Here is a 17179-nt window from a genome sequence, read left to right as displayed (position 1 = left end):
ATTTCACCTGTTCCTGTGTCCAAAATCAAAATGAAACTTTGCAATTGTGTGCATAAATGAGCATGCATAAATTGGACAACATTTGCACATATGTCACTTTAAAATCTCATTGGACACACATATGCTAACCCTGCCCTGGCGTGCCCCTTTTTTTTATCATATACTTTTGCTCACACATATACATGCATATGTTATCTCTTTTTTAAAATTCGTATTGCGCATGCATAGGCCGCATACATGTATATAGGGTATTTTTTACACACACAAGCATTTGAAAATTCACCTTTAAAAATGTATCTAGCTTACTTTTTTAAATCAACACATAGAATATCCATTTACTGCACAATATTGTTTCTGCCCCAAGCTTTAAGCACAAAATTTCCTAGCAAAGCAATATTTACAAATCCTCTTTAATCACCAGCAAAATCATCTTCTGCTCTCAGTACTCCTTCAGGAGCTTCCCTTTGAAAATTTGCTTATGAATTTGTGTTCCCTTTGAAAGAGTGTCATCTTTCAGCTTATGATGTGACAAAGATCTAATAGGAGAAAATCACTTTGTAAAAACCAATAGGGGGGCTTGAGGACTGGGTAGTGCAATGTATATAATGTGAGGGGTGTATGTTTTTCCTTTTATTGTTTTTCATGCATGTACTTGTTTTCTTCTAAAGTTATTCCTTGAACTAGTATTTTGAAATGTAATAAATTAAAACAAAAATAGGGGACAAGTTTCAGACTGTCCATACTGGGACAAAGTTCACGGGTACATTTTACCTTTTCGACTTTGTAAGAACTTTACTTTGAAACTTTGTAACCACAGACTTTTGTGCCTGCTTTTTCTGTAGATATTCTTTCCATGGAAAATAACAGGAGGAGAGTTGAAAATTTAGATTTTCCTCACCAAGAACACTTCCTTTAAATGCAGCTAAATGTGTGTGTTTCACTTTTAGTTATATTGAAGGAGGGCCGTATTTAGATATCCAGTTTATATAAATGGCTTTGAAAATTATCCTTCCAAGGATCAACAATATTCTTAAATGTCAAATACAGGAGACATTTCCAGTATCTTCTGCTGTTCTGGTTTTTACTTGTGTTCTGTAAATATTTCAGTCATGCTCAGTGTTCTTGAACTAAGTCATATCCATTTAAACACCTCTGTGACATTCTTACCCAAAAAAGTGCAGGCCCTTCTATCATCCAGGCAAGATTTTTCTAATTCTTCATGCAGAGTGCATCCCACAATGCTGGAATTCTTCCGTTTCACATCTGTGGCAAGAATATGTGTTTCGTGGCAGAAACACACGAAACACATATCACGAAACACTCGAAACACGAAACAAACACTGGTCAAAGGACATAACAGGACTTTATGGGGATCCATGATCGTCCTCAACCACCTTAGCATGTTCCCCTCCCTCCCCTCCTCTTCCTTCCCTCCGTCCATCAGCCATCTCAGCCTATCCCTCTCTCTACTCATTGCTACCCGTTCCCTTGTCCCTCCTTACACACCCGGTGTCATCCTCTTTCAAGATAGCCCCTACTACCTTACTTACGAGTTAACACTCAACCATTATACTTAGTAGCTAATGCTAATGTTTTTATATCCTGGTTTTGCTCTTACATCCTTTAGGGCCCCCGTTTATGCCCTATTTGGATGGTTCTCAGGTTCATAGCGATACTCTATTAGACGCCCTGTTTTAATGTAATGCCTGTTATTACTGTTTTGCTGTTCTATTTATTTTATTTTATCAGACGCCTTGTTTTAATGTAACGCCTAAGCCGCGATTGTTCTGTTATAATGGAAACCGATATGATTTGATATTTTTTTTCAAGAATGTCAGTATATAAGAATTCTAAATAAATAAATAAATATTTTTCTTTTAAATTAGAAATCTCCTAGAACTGTATGGACTCAGGCTTCCTCTGTAACGTAGAAGTGAAATATTGAACTTTTATTCACTGTTTGGCCCTCAAGGCCTCCTGTCATGGGAAGATCCTGGGGGTGGGGGCAGATTTATTAACATTTTGCTCCCATTTTGACATTTTTTCCCATTTAACATACTAGGATATTTTTACTGATAAATCTGTCCCAAGCTTTCAAATCAAATATCAATGGATTAAGGTTCCCATGGAAGTCTGTACCTGACATTCCACACTCATTAACATGATAAGAACATAAGAAATTGCCATGCTGGGTCAGACCAAGGGCCCATCAAGCCCAGCATCCTGTTTCCAACAGAGGCCAAAACCAGGCCACAAGAACCTGGCAATTACCCAAACACTAAGAAGAACCCATGCTACTGATGCAATTAATAGCAGTGGCTATTCCCTAAGTATAATTGATTAATAGCCATTAATGGACTTCTCCTCCAATAACTTATCCAAACCTTTTTTGAACCCAGCTACACTAACTGCACTAACCACCTCCTCTGGCAACAAATTCCAGAGCTTTGTTGTGCGTTGAGTGAAAAAGAATTTTCTCCGATTAGTCTTAAATGTGTTACTTGCTAACTTCATGGAATGCCCCCTAGTCCTTCTATTATTCGAAAGTGTAAATAACCTTTTCTCACTCACTCTCATATACCCCACATCTCCTCACTCACTCTGACACAAACATACCACGCACACCCCCTCCCACCCACAACCACTCCCCCTCACTAGCTCCCACACTGTCTGAAACCATCCCTCCTTCCTCAGCCACCGATTCCAGCTTCCTTTAAAGTGGCCTATAGCAGCAGCAATTCTGCACCTTGGATTGCCTGCTCTTCCTGTGTTGCCTGACGTCGAAGCATTGCACTTTGAACTGCAGGAGTTGCCATAATGCAGTGTAGTTCAAAGCATGATACTCTACCACATTGCTGCTGCTATACGCTGCCTTAAGGAAGCTCATATGGGTGTAGGTGAGTTAGATAAGGAGGGAGGAAGGATAAGAAATATGTAGCATTCACTGCTGCTGCCTTTTACTTTGCGCTTACATTGTTCTAGTCCCTGGACTCCTGCTGCAAATCCACAGAGAAGGAATTCTGCGTGAAGGGCTGGATTTTCTGGCTCTTCTCACAGCCATGGAGTCGCAGAAGAGCAGGGACGATACCTGTAGCTATTACTATAGGGCAGGCGTAGTCAACCCTGGTCCTCAACAGCCATAAAAGGGTCAGGTTTTAAAGATGTCCACAATGAATATGCATGAGAGAGATTCACAGCACTGCCTTAAAGGTGTGTAAATATATCTCATGCATAATCATGCAGACATTCTGAAAACAAGACCTGTTTGTGGCTCGACGTTGACTGCCCATGCTATAGGAAATAAGGAACACAAATTTGGGACCAGAGTTATCTCTAGTCTGCAATCTCATACAGTTCTCTTCCTGCCTTAGCATTTAGCTCTCACTTCTCTCCTATGACACATGCTAGTGAATCCTGGGCTGGATTTTTTTTTTTACTGCAAAGTAACCAGATTTATTGACAGGTTCAGTACATTATTGTTTTTCTCTTTATAGGAGAAGTCCATCTCCTCAGCCCTCTAGATTATGAAACAAAAAAAAGTTATCAACTGAGAATTCAAGTGGTGGATTTGAACAATGATATTTTGCCTGACCCCATCAATCAGAAGACGAATACTTGCCTTCTGACAATCAACGTCAAGGTATTGTAAAGGCACGCAGTCATCATTCACCAACAATACATTAAATTTGCTTTTGCTGCTTTGTTTTGGGATTTGTTCTAGTCCTTACTAGCAAATATATAGTTGCTTATCCCGATCTGCTTCTACTGCATATAAGGCTTCTCCTCCTTTTCATAGGGAAGTCAGAAGTGCAGGTCCACAGTGGTGTTAAATAAGGACTATAATCAGCCTGTCCCTTATGATATGAACCCAAGTCAATCCCACAGGTGAAGAAAAATTTGTTTCTGCTTTTCAACTTTTCCTTTGTTCTTTTGAACTTGTGGGACTCTATCTTGGTTCCAAATAAACTTGGAAATCTCTGATACGTTATTTTTATAGTAACTTTTCAAACGCAAATGCTTACTGGTGGCTACTCAGGACAGATGAACTCTTTCTTCACTACTACTGTATATCAGGAAGCCACTGCTCACAGTTTCCCGACTCACTCCTTCCTCAGAAAATACCATTTACATAAGGGATGGGCAAACATTTTGGCCTGTAAGCTACATTGGTGTATGGAGCTATTCCTGTACATGTGGGCTCAGTTAAGAACCAGGGCAGTACTTTTGAAGTACTGGGATGGAGTGGGGGGAATGGGAATAGGATATTATACAATTTTTAGCTATAGAAATTCACTGCTATAATAAACACAGCTCACAGCATACCTGCTATTTTGTACCCTTTTTCTTAGACAAATTGATTCATTTTGAATTGATATACATTAATCTTAAATTGGGACTGTCATTGTCATTGAAATTTTATCAGGGTTGTGTTTCGTTATATTAATATGTATCTTATTGTTTATGCCAAAATCTGTATGCAAAACCAAGCTATAAAAATTTCTTGGATGTGTAAAAATGATCCAAAATTCTCCAAATGCAGAAAACAACATTAATAATTAATTATTACCACAATGTCTTTTAATGCAGGTGAAAAAGCCAGCTCATTCCAAAAATGCATTTATTTTCAAGAAGCAGCTTAATCATATAATCATGAATCCTGGGCTAAAAAAATGGGCTAAAAAATGGCCTGAAAAAATGACGTGAATATTAAAAAAAAAAAAATTCTTTGTCTACAGATTGACGGTATATAAAACAAATACATAAATGAATAAAAAAATAATATTGAATATTAAATAAGGTTCTCCCAAGTGCATTTAACAATGAATCCTGGATATTGATTCCTGTGTCCTTCTTAGATCATATTCAAATCCCTTTTACTGTATATTCCAACAAAGGCCCTTTGTTTTGGCATTTGGCGGCGTCACCAATAACAGATTGCTACTCCTCACGGAGAAATATAACAGATTGCTAGCTCCTCCCCTCTGGAGGAGCTGATCGATAACACAGTCCGAATTCTCAAAGCAGACATATACTTATAAATCTGCTTTGAATATTAGCAGGTGTGTGCAGAACCCAGCTGTTAGCATGTGTCACTTTGTGTGATTAGATTTATGTGCATACTTTAAAAAATCAAAAGTATGCATGTAAATGGTTTTCCCATTTCAACTGCACCCCCTACCAGAGCGCCTCTTTCTAATGCATGTAAAAGTACATATGCTTCAATATGTACTTTTATATGTACAGTACCCTGTAAATACTTTTGAAAATTAATTCCTAAAAGGGGTCATTTTACAACTCCCTGCATTGTGGTAAAGTCTGCAGACATTGTAAATGCAGACTTTACCACAATGCAGGGAGTTGTAAAATGACCCCTTTTAGGAAGGATTTTCAAAGCATAAGTTCACTTTGGAAATTCAGAGATAACTGGCCAGAAATGTGTAGAGACTCACTCATGTGGGATGCTTATTATTAGTAAATATACTTTATTTATGTTTGGTTATGAATTATGGGAGTAATATTCAGTAAGTCAGTTAGTGGACAGGTTATCTGGCTAAAGTTCACTTGTGCTGTATATTTAGTGGGATAAAGGTCCCACTGAATATAAGCAGCCTAAAGTTAGCCAGCTACATATAGCTGGATAACTAAAAACCCTAATTAGCTATGGGGGTTATTTTCTAAGCCTTTTGCGCAGCAGTAACATTAAAATTAGGGGGAGGGGAGCAGTCGGGGCGGAGCTAGGGAGGAGTCGACGGTGGCACCGCTGCTGGTGATAATGTTTCGAACATTATCGCCGGCAGTAGCGCAGGGAGTAGCACTACCTTTTACAGTGGTGCTCTGCCCGCGATAGCCTGCATCCGGCCACAACACGGCAGGTGAAATTGCACTGCCATGGTGCGATCGACTGCAGGCTATCGCCCGCCCGCCCCTTCCTTTGCCCGCCTGCCCCCTTTAGCTCAGGATTCATCATTCCGCACGGAATGATGAATCCTGGCCTATGTTTGAAAATAATTCGTTAGGTTTTTTTTTTTTACTTATCCGGCCTTGTGTGGCCAGATACCTTACTGCTTCACTGGATATTTTCAAAAGGTATATGGGATTATATAGCTCTGACAAACAAAAAAAAAGAGAAGTAAAAGGGGCTTGTAGGATTAGGGGTTATGATATGAAGCTCCAAAGGGTAGACTCAGGAATAATGTCAGGAAATACTTTTTCACAGAAAGTGTGGTGGATGCATAGAAGAGGTGATGAGGATAAGAATGGTAATGAAATTAAAAAGGGCATGAGAAGAAAAACTAGGAGGTCAATATTCAAAGCTATTTAGATGGATAACTTACAAGATATCCATCTAAATGGCAAGTTTTGACATATTCAACCACTTATTCGGCTAAATTATAGCTGGATAATGGCTTAATTTAGCAGGATAAAAAAAGAGGCATTCCAGGGCATTCCAAAGTTATCCGGCTATAACTTAGCTCAACTTCATTTTTATCTGGATAAGTTAGCCAGATAACTTTAGGCCTGCTTCAGAGCAGGCCAAAGGTTATCTGGCCTTCTGTAGGCAGATAACCTGCCTCTTAACCAGATATCTTTCAATACATCCAGTTAAAGTTAAACTTATCCGAGTACACGTACCCCTATAATTTTAACCCTACTGTACAGGCACTTCCAGACCAAGCTCAGTATTTCAGCTAATTTTGCATATCAAAGTTAGCCGGTTAAGTTATCCAGCCAAGTTAACTCTGACTTAGAATGTCCCAAGAATGCCTCCAATTTATCCAAAAAAATGTTATCCAGTTAATGACTTAGCTGGATAAAATTTATCCGGTTATAGGGGCAGATATTTAAACCTCAGGGTTTGTCCAGCTAGCTCGTTATCTAAACACTTTTGAATATGGACCTCTATGTGATCATATATATTCTACCTGCAGCTATTGCAGTGAAGAGCTTGCCTTATAAATTGTAGGGAGTAAGTTATTGATCACTAGTTTTTGGGACATTACTTGGGCTTCCCTTTGAAAGGAGACATGTTCTTCCTGTTATTAGCCATCGTGGTGGTGTTAGTTATGACCGATCAATTGATTTTTGCAGTTTGCTAGGTTTTGATGGAGTGATCTTAAATGTTTGAGTCAAAAACTGGAAATTCTGTAAGGGCAGGGTCTCTTTTTAATCTGGCTTCCAGCTCTTTTGTTGTTACTTTAAGCTACTCCATAGTTTTTATGTTTGCTTTTTATCTGTTATGAAAATATAATGGACTCAGGAGCTTGACAATGCCATGTATGGGATGAGACCTTCCTGTCATAGGACTGCAATGTCCTCTCAGCTCCTCAAACAAGTCCATAATATATTCTGAGCTCCTCTCTCCCTTAGACCCTAAGAGGGGATCTGGAGCCATGAATATTCTAGGTTGTGGCTGCCTGAATAGTCTCCTCTGCTTAGCTGTGTGGCCACCCCTATCCTGATACCGCATTTCTTTTTCTTCTCCTCTCCCTGACTGCACCGTTATCTCTCTCCTGCTCCTGGGCTCAGTCTTCTGACTTCCTCTTTTACCAGGATTCATGATGTGAAAACCCAGGTGGTAGCTGCATCCTCCCTTTTGTAGCTGCAGCAATATCTTTTCCCCATTGGAATCTGAGTGGGACAAAGGCGAACCTGCCCCCTCTAACATGAGCTGGCAAAGGGGTAGAAAAAAATCACATAAAAATATCCACATATGTATATGTTTTATGTATGTTATATTTATAGTTTCTCCCTATTTATTGACCTATTAAGTTGCATTGCCTCCTCCCCCGGTTATTTGTATTGTTATCTGTTATTTGTAAGGGCGCTGCCCATAAGTTTTTTGTTCTTTGTGAACCGATACGATGTGCGAACGGCTATCGGTATATAAGAGACGTTAAATAAATAAATAAATATGGGTCAATGTTTTGTGCATTTCAGTGATTAGTGTATAAAGTTTTGGGGAGTGCAAATTACCTTATTTGCTTAATGATTTTCTAATAGAAATACATGCTTGCATAAACTTCTGATGCACCTGCACCTACCAAGTTTTACACAGCAAAAGCATTATACAGAGATCTTCATCAATACTGGAGTGTTTAACTCTGGTATAAGTACCTACTTCTGCCAGCATAAATGCCGATGTTATTGGTGAATTATAAGTGTACAACGATGCTCTCTCCTCATTCCTTCCTCAAGAAGCACTGTCTGTGTCCACTTTTTTTAATTCCTTTATCAGACACCCACTGTACAAAATCCACTCTCCTCACTCATTCATCCATTTGTTGGATGTCCAGTTCTTCATAAACCAGGGCCTTTCTCCTCTCTCCTTCTGCTGGAACCACTGTGCACAACCCTGCTCACACCTCTTTCAGCAACCATTAGTGCCTCCTTCATCAGAAGGAACAAGCGAGGAGAGGAGCCATGTAGGAAGTACATGGCTTCTCCCCTCACTCATTTTCCAGGAGTCTCTGTGCATAACCTCTATCTTCTTGTTAATCGGTGAGTCTTTATACAAAATTTGGATGGGTTCACTCCATCCAGAGACTCATCATCCGCAGCCTTGCCCCTTAATCCTTCCACTAAAGCTCTCAACAGGGAACCATCATGCACAGCAGCTTCTCTCCTTATTCCTTCCCATCCATCCCTCTTCAGATAAATATCTTGAAACCCTCCTTACTTTCTCTTCATCTGGATTTTATCAAGCACGGCACCTGAATTTATTCTTTGCATCTTTCTCTCATCAAGGATTCATTAGACACAGCCTCCCTTAACTCTTTCCTGCCCTCCAATACACAGAAGTTAATCTATTTTATACATGTCAAGATGATTAAATATGATATGTTTTTTGCCAGGATGTTAATGATAACCCTCCGGAGTGTAAGCCACCATACTATGAAACAACAGTTTACTCCACCTTGAAGACGACAGTTCCCATTCCTGTGGATATACTCTGCTTTGACAAAGATGATAACAACAGGTTCTCATATTCCATAGTTGGAGGTGAGTCTTGTTTTGTGACTTGTCCTATGGGGAGTGTATTGCTGCTGAAAGTCTCCAGGTAGACCAGCACTACCAATGAAGTTCTTCATGTGGACAAATGACCATCGTTTCCAAAGTCCATGTGGCACCTTTCTCCATTACACAGCAATGCAGATTCAAGTCACTGAAGAGTCTGAGGCCAATTATGCAATAGACAATTTTGTGGGCAAGTTTTCCGGCTAAAGTTAGCTAGATAACTTGTCCCTTCATATTCAGCGGGATAAACATCCCCTTGAATTTACGTAGCCGGATAACTTAAAAGCCTAACCAGCTATGTATGTTTAAAAAAAAAAAAAAAAAGCCAGGTAGGTTTATTAGTTATCCAGCCTTGTGTGGCTGAATAATGTGCTACTTGTCCACATAGCTTTAAAAGATAATCCAGCTAAGTAGCTCTGTCATAAGGAAGCAAAATCAAGGAAATAAAGGGAACTCTGTGGGCTTATCCCCTCCTTCCCCCAAAAAATATTTTACAAAGGCCCTGTCGGCCTGTGCTCTCCTTACCCCCTAAACCTTTTAATCAATCAGATGCCCCCATCCTAGTTTTTTATAAATTGAAAGAGCAGCCTGACCCCTTTCCTTCCCTCCCACCCACCCAGAAGACTGATAAATGACATGGACCTTCCCCTTCCCTCTGCCTGTCCCCATCTCTTTTTTTTTTACTGCCGGAAGCAAGGGGGCCCTTCGGGGGGAAGGAGGGGGTCCGCACCATTTATCAATCTTGTGGATGGGAGGGAAGAAAGGCGGGGGGGGGGGGCAGGCTGCTTTTTCAATTTGTAAAAAATCGGGACGGGGCCTCTGCAAGATTAAAAGGTTTAGGGGGGTGAGGAGAGCACAGCCCGACAGGGCCTTTGTAAGATATTGTGTGGGGGAGGAAATGGATTAGCCCCGGCTCCTTTATTTCCTTTATTTTGCTTTCTTACACCACTGACAGGCTTGGAAATGGTGGAGGGGCTTTCTCAGCGCTGGGAACCAAAACCCCCAAGCCCTTTTTGTTGAGAACTGAGACCTAGCAAAATGTAAAATAGTCACTGGGTGATACGGCCTTGCTGCCTCCTCCCCTTCCTCAGTCCAAGAACCTCCCTCTCTTTCCCTCTGTTTCTCCATCCCAGATTCCTAATCTTCCCAATCCTCCCATCCTTAATTTTCTTTCCTTCTCATTCCGTTTTTTCTTACCCCATCCCTGATCTTCCTCCCTTCCTCCCCCCCATCCCTGAGATCTCCTCCCTGTACTCATACCTAAGATCACTTTCTTCACTTAATAAAAATAAAATAAATTATACTAGTAGTTATAGTGTAAAATGACTTTATTTCATAATGTAATAGGAAAGATGGAAATTTGCTTCAGAATTTTTAAATTTTTGCCACAGAACACACGGGGGGACCTCGACCTTCTGCTCCCTGTTTTCCAACCTTGGAGAGTGGAGGGAGGGAAGGAAATAGAAGAAGAAGTAACAGTGAGATTGACAGCAACAACAATTCCTAGGGGTGCCAAAATCCTAAATCCATCACTGGGTAGGGGAGGTGGGGAAAGAGAAAAGAGTACCTGGAGGGAGGAAGACAATGCCAGGAGTAGGGGAGGGAGAAGATAGGAGAATACCTGGAGGGAGAGAGGAGAAGACGGCCATGCTTGGAGGAGGGAGGGAATGGCTGCAGGGAGGAAGGACAAGGGGGGGAGAGTACCTACAGGAGGAAACAGGGGACAGAGTGCATGGAGGAATAGGGAGACAATGGATGGAGGGAGAGGAGGAGTGGGAACAGAATGGAAGTGAGAGTGTGCTGGGAGAGAATGAATGGAGGATGGGAGTGAATACCTAGAGGAGGTGGGGGAGAAGAGAGACAATGGATGAGGGAAGGGAGCAGGGGAGAATATTTCGATTTTTATATTATGCTTTTTGCACTTTAAAGCAGATTACATTCAGCTACTGTAGGTATTTCCCTGTCCCCAGAGGGCTTACAATCTAAGGTGCGGATTTTCAAAGGCTACGCGCGTAACCTGAGAAAATCTGCCCCTGCGCGCGCCAAGCCTATTTTGCATAGGCTCGGCGGCGCACATGCGTCCCGGGGCTTCAAAAAGGGGCGGTCCGGGGGCATGGCAGCGGTCCAGGGGCGGGGCCGAATTCCCCAGCACAGCGGCCTGTGCTGGTGGATGGCGAGCCGGCGCGCGCAAGTACTTTGAAAGAAAGGTAGGAGGGATGATTTAGTTTGGGCTGGGGGGTGGGTTAGATAAGGGAAGGGAAGGTGGGAGGGTGGCCGAAAAAAGTTCCCTTCGAGGCCACTCCAATTTCGGAGCAGCCTTGGAGGGAATGGGGAAAACCATCGGAGCTCCCTTCAGGCTCGGCGCACGCAAGATGCACATGTGTCACTGTGCACCCCCTTGCGCGCGCCGAGCCCAGATTTTATAACATGCGTGCAGCAGCGCACACATGTTATAAAATCGGGCGTAGATTTGTTCACGCCGGGTTGTGCGAACAAATCTACACCCGCACGTAGATTTTAAGATCTAGCCCTAAGCTTGTACCTGAGGGTAAAGTGACTTGCCAAAGGTCACAAGGAGTAACAGTGGGACTTGAACCCTGGTCTCCAGCCCACTGCCATAGGCTACTCCTCCACAGAATACCTGGATGGTTGAAGAAAAGAGAATGTTTGAAAAGAGGAGGGAATGTATGGAGGAGGGTGCTGTTTGTCATAAAACTGGTCCTGCACACACCTGACCCGAAAACATTAAAAGTGTGAACTCTGTGGATCTTCATCTCTCCATCCTACCCCCATATCTCATTTGGCCTTTCAAAAAGACTTCTGAATTTTTGCTGGCTGAAGGGGGGCAATTTTTTCTCCGTCTGGCAATAATGTCAAAATCATACAAGCAGAGCGGAGTAAAGAGCACACACATGTAGAAATATAGCAACAAAGTATTAATGTGCGGCAAATAACTTAGGCTGAACAATACCACTTGAAACAAAATGTTAAATATTTAATGTGTGCACGCAACAATAGTGCACCAAATTTAAATCAAACTATTAGAATGAGCTCATTCTAATAGTTTGATTTAAATTTGGTGCACTATTGTTGCGTGCACACATTAAATATTTAACATTTTGTTTCAAGTGGTATTGTTCAGCCTAAGTTATTTGTCGCACATTAATACTTTGTTGCAATAATGTCAAAATCCACATGGTTCTTCTGACAATCTGACTTGTTTGCCAAAGTGCCATTTGGTATGTGCCAGAAAGTAGTTGGAAATACAAGGAGGGGTCCAAAGGATCATTGTATATGAGTTGGGTGCTGGGAGAACCTGCAGGATCATTTGATGTGGGTCACGGAAAAGGTGTATGGAGCCACTGGCAGGAAATTTACCTGTACCTCTTAAGTACATCCAGTGTTAATACCTATGAGACTATTATAATGTTTTGTGTAGGCTCATTTGCATACATATTAGCGTTACGGTTGAGGAACCGGTGGTAATATTAACATGCATGAAACAGTGTACCTGAATGTGCTTAATACACTGGCATTAGCTAACACCCCTGTTGATGAGCATTTAGCATGAGTATTAACACTAACAGCCATTGGTACACAGCCTTCTCCATGCCCCCCCCTCACTCCCCCCAAAAATGTTAGAAAAACCTTAAAGGAACCACATGACGATTGTTGATGGCGTTTCACATGGGAGATCTACCTTTAGTTCACTTGTTGGATGTACAATCATTGTCCATGGGAATGATTTATGGCATAGAACCAAGTCAAGAGATCCCCTAGACCAGGGCTTCGCAAACCTGTCCTGGGGACGCCACATCCAGTCTGGTTTTCAGGATATCCGCAATGCATATGCATGAGATAAATTTACATACCATGGCGCCTCCGTATATGCAAATTATCTCATGCATATGCATTGCGGATATATAGAAAACCCGACCGGCTGTAGGGACCCCAGGCCAGGTTTGGAAAGCCCTGCCCTAGACTCTTTGGTCATTCCATACGGCAGATAAAAACTAAAGCTGAAGCTGACTAGTGACCTGTGCTTCTTGTGACCAGAAGACTTGGGTAAACCTCGACATTCTTCTTCTGGTTGGAAGCTATCACACATTCAAGATGCCAAAAATAGGCAGCAAGCTCACGACGTCACCTCTAAGTTGGCTGCATATTTGTTTCTGAAATCCTTTGTAAGATCTTGTTACGATGAAGTCAAACTGCTATTTACCAGAGTACATTGTTTCCAGCTGCATCAGGGTTTACCAGCTGGGAGGTTGTATGGCTTGCAGAGCTGCCTGTATTGGGTACATCACAGATTTGAAGCTTCGACACAGTTGATCTTTGTCATAAGAAATCAAGATAACTATTTATTGCTTTTACTCACAGGCAACATCAACAACCGTTTCAATATGGCAGGTGCATCAATCTTCCACAGTGCCTTCGATTATACCCGTGAAGGTTTACTTGACCCCACGACTTTTGAACTCCTGATTCAGGTGACTGATAACCCTGCCCCTCAGCACAGCACAACAGTAACAGTGGTTATCCACGTGATACCATGGACGACAACAGTAGCTACCACCACAGAGAAAACAACGGTGAGGGGAAATATGCCAGGCTGTGTGTGTGCAGTGGGTGCTGCTTCTCCTGTACTTGTGTTCAAGCATCTCACGTCTGTCTCCCATTCACAAATATATTTTAATGACAAAGGCAGAATTTCTCATCTCCTCTTCATCATTGCCAAATCTTGGTCTAGCCTAAGAACAGAATACATCTCAGCTGGAGTGATTGTAAGTCAAGAACTGAATCCAGGGCACTTTGCAAATGACCAGGGAGCGAGCACTGCTAATACCTGGGGGAGAGGGCAGGGAGGAGATGCAGCTTTTCACTGTAGCCTCCATCCTGATCAGCTCTTAGGCACAGGGACACATGGTGAGCAGCACAGACCATGCAAGTCCTCATGACCTCCCAGGGTTCCTGCATAGGGATGGGGGAGAGAAAGTCTTTTCCAAGGCCTTTAGGCAGGGCTTCCCACAGCTAGTCGGTTTTTAGGATATCATAATGAATATGCATGCAATAAATTTGCATACCATGGAAACTCAGTATATGCAAATTTATCTCTTGCATAATCATTGCGGATTTCCCGAAAACCCGACTAGCTGTGGGGTCCCCAGGACCGGTTTGGGAAGCCCTACTCTTGTCTCACTCTCTGGGGCTCCTCTGTATATCAGTCAGTCACACCCAAAAAAAAATCATACTTCCCTCCAGTTCTGTTGTTCAGAATAAAACTCTACTGAAAACTGTTGGCAGGAAAAACTTTCAAACAGTATACCAAATGATAATGCAATCCAGCAACACAAGTCCAAAAACAGCACAAAATCCAATACAGCAGGGCTTCCCAAACCTGTCCTGGGGACCTCACAGTCAATCGCGTTTTCAGGATATCCGCAATGAATTTGCATGAGATACATTTGCATATACTGAATCTCCATGGTATACATCCCTCCTGGAATCTCTCCTCTACTAGTAAGAGGCAGGTTTTGGGGTTCCCTTAAAACACTGATTCTCACATGTGAAGATCCTTGTTCAGAAACACGTGTGAACTTCTGGAGCACTTCCATAACAATTGGGCTGATACAGTAAAGCTTGGCCGTGGTTGCGCGGTTTTTAACCCGCTTTGGACGCACGTTTTGAGCGTGTAAGACAGACGCGCGATTCAGTATCGGCTTTTACGCATCCTTAGCGCTTGCCGAAAAAGACGCGTATCCATTTCCGCCCGCCGCATGTATATGGTATGTTAATGATCGGATTAGCTATTCCCCCTGATACAGTAATGTGCGCCCAAATTATCGCATCTTTAACCAGCTTATTTACCGAGTCTTTAACCTCTATATTTACCGCCTACCCTGACCCTGGCTTTAGTGTAGTGGTTCAGTCAGCTTCGGACCAGACAGCGTCATGGACAATATGCATATATTGGCTCTGGCAATCTTTTTCATTCGGTTGAGAACCAGAATAAGAAATGCTCGGCAAGCGAATTCTAGAAGGCAGATTGGAGAGGCCAACAGGGGAGCCCAGCAGCAAGGAGAACCCAGCCAACAGGAGAACCCTGCAGCAAGACTGGAGGAGGTATGTGTTCAACAGTACCATCCATCTCTGGGCGTCTCTGAGGCTCCGGGGGTCCAGCGGAGACATGGACGCCTCTACAGATGCCGGAGAGATGGGAGCCACGCCAGGCCTTCCTCCAGCATCTACTAGGCGTCCTGAGGCTCCTGGGATCCAGCGGAGACATGGACGCCTCAACGGAAGCCCCGACCTTGGACGTCTGGGCGGGCGCTCAAGGCAGCGGCCATGGACGTTGGAAGGCAGCGGGGCCTCCAATCATGGATGCCCAGAAAGAGGCGGGAATGTCCATGAACGGACGTTGGAAGGCAGCATTCCCGTCTCTTTCCGGGCGTTCATGCTCGGAGGCCCCGTCCTTCTCAGACGCCCGGACGTCCTTGCACGTCCTTAAGCGCCCGGACGTGGAAGGTTGGGGGTGGCCTCCGATCAAGGACGTCCGGATGCTCAGGGCAGCGGCCCCAGTGTCCATGCAGTGTCTATAGAAAAGAACCATCCACTTACCTGCTGAAATGACATTTGAAATGACAGGTATGGGGCCAGCGCACCCTGGATACTGTATAGGCGCTGTATACCGCTCTATACAGTAAAATGGATTGCAAGCGCCTACCGCTTCATAGGCACGCTTTTGACGCTCCTTTGCCGCCGTTTGGATTTGCGTCTAATTTGAATACTGAATCGAGCGGCTTGCGAACCAAAATGTGCGCACGTCAAATGCGCGGGCGCCCGGCACTGCCACACTTTTTTTTTTTTTATACGTCGATACTGTATCGGCCTGAATGTCAGTGTGAGAGAGGCTTAGACAGCAGGTCAGAGCCAAATGAATTAAAGCAGAGACTAGGGTCTGTGACTTACTGGGATCTGACTGAGGATCCCTGACTTGCTGCAGAGGAGGCTCAGTCTCTTTCTGAGATGAATAATCACAAGGGAAAGTAGTTATGTCTAAGAAGTGAGTTTGTTAGTCAGTCTACAAAGTCCAGAGCCACACCCAGAAAGAGGGAGAGAAGGACAACTAGAAAGGAAAAAAAACTCACAAAATAACACCTAGCATTGTTCAAGTGCTCAGTTTCCTCACTGCCAGGAGCAGGGCAAGCTTTTTCTTTCCTCCTATTTACCTAAAATTCAGGAATAGCTATAATGCTCTTCCCACTTTACCTTTAAACATACAGGTATAGTCTGCATCTCTTCCCTCTCAGCTCCTGGTTCCTTTCAGAAACTCTGGTAGCTACTTGGGGGAATCCAAATAAAGAACCCTGACTCTGGCTTAGATCTTTCTCGCAGGGCTCCATTAGCATTCCCACTCCAAGGCTCGTGTAATAATTTGCATTAAGATCAGCGTGCATCTTTATTCACTTTTGTGTGTGTGTAATTTTACTCAGAATAAGGATTTTAGCGCACAAAAAATATGCGAACAGATTAGTATGTTAATGAAGGCATTAGCTATTACTACCCAGTGTATGTTAAAGCCCTGATGGCTAAGCTTATGCTTTCTTAATGCTGGAAATTTAATTCCTAGGTCAGAGGTATTTTGTGTATTGTATTCTATAGTGTTTTATGAACTATGTTCTGTTAATTGTATTTTATTTTGATGTACACTGCTTTGAATGCTATTTGAACTAGAAAGCTGTATATCCGTATTATAAATAAATAAAGGTGGAGTAAGGCTAGCTCACATTTTGGAGCTTGTGTAAACATTGAGTTCCTGGATGCAGGGGTTTTGGACTCAGGTCTGTCGGGTCCAGGATGGAGCACCTCCCCTGAAAACCCAGGTCCAGAATCATGATCGCACAGAACCATAGAATATAACTAACCCCAGAAATGTGAGTTAACTTTGCTCCATCTCTGACCCAGGAATTAAATTTCCAAGCCTAATAAAACTGAGTTAAACACTGAAATACTCAAGTCAGGAATCCCCAAGCCAAAGGGACTTTACCCCGGGACCCCAAGTCAGAGATGCAGAATTGTTCTATGTGAAATTGTCTATCATTGTATAATAGGGATGTGAATCGTTTTTCAACGATTAAAATTATCGTCCGATAATGTTTATATC

The 17179-nt window shown here is 42.7% G+C and overlaps 1 protein-coding gene across 1 annotated transcript in view; it reads left to right on the top strand.

The window, feature by feature from the left end:
* CDHR4 (cadherin related family member 4) overlaps window positions 1–17179 on the top strand; it is a 149013-nt gene that overhangs the window by 87757 nt on the left and 44077 nt on the right. The window contains exons 13-15 of the mRNA XM_029599672.1: window positions 3495–3640; window positions 8853–9000; window positions 13396–13607. Coding sequence (XP_029455532.1) covers window positions 3495–3640; window positions 8853–9000; window positions 13396–13607 — 506 coding nt within the window. The remainder of the gene's footprint in view (window positions 1–3494; window positions 3641–8852; window positions 9001–13395; window positions 13608–17179) is intronic.

Source organism: Rhinatrema bivittatum, chromosome 4 (genome assembly GCF_901001135.1).
Source record: "Rhinatrema bivittatum chromosome 4, aRhiBiv1.1, whole genome shotgun sequence".
Lineage (NCBI taxonomy): Eukaryota > Metazoa > Chordata > Amphibia > Gymnophiona > Rhinatrematidae > Rhinatrema > Rhinatrema bivittatum.
Note: the sequence above shows the minus strand (reverse complement) of the source record. Positions and strands in the feature narration are given on the sequence as shown.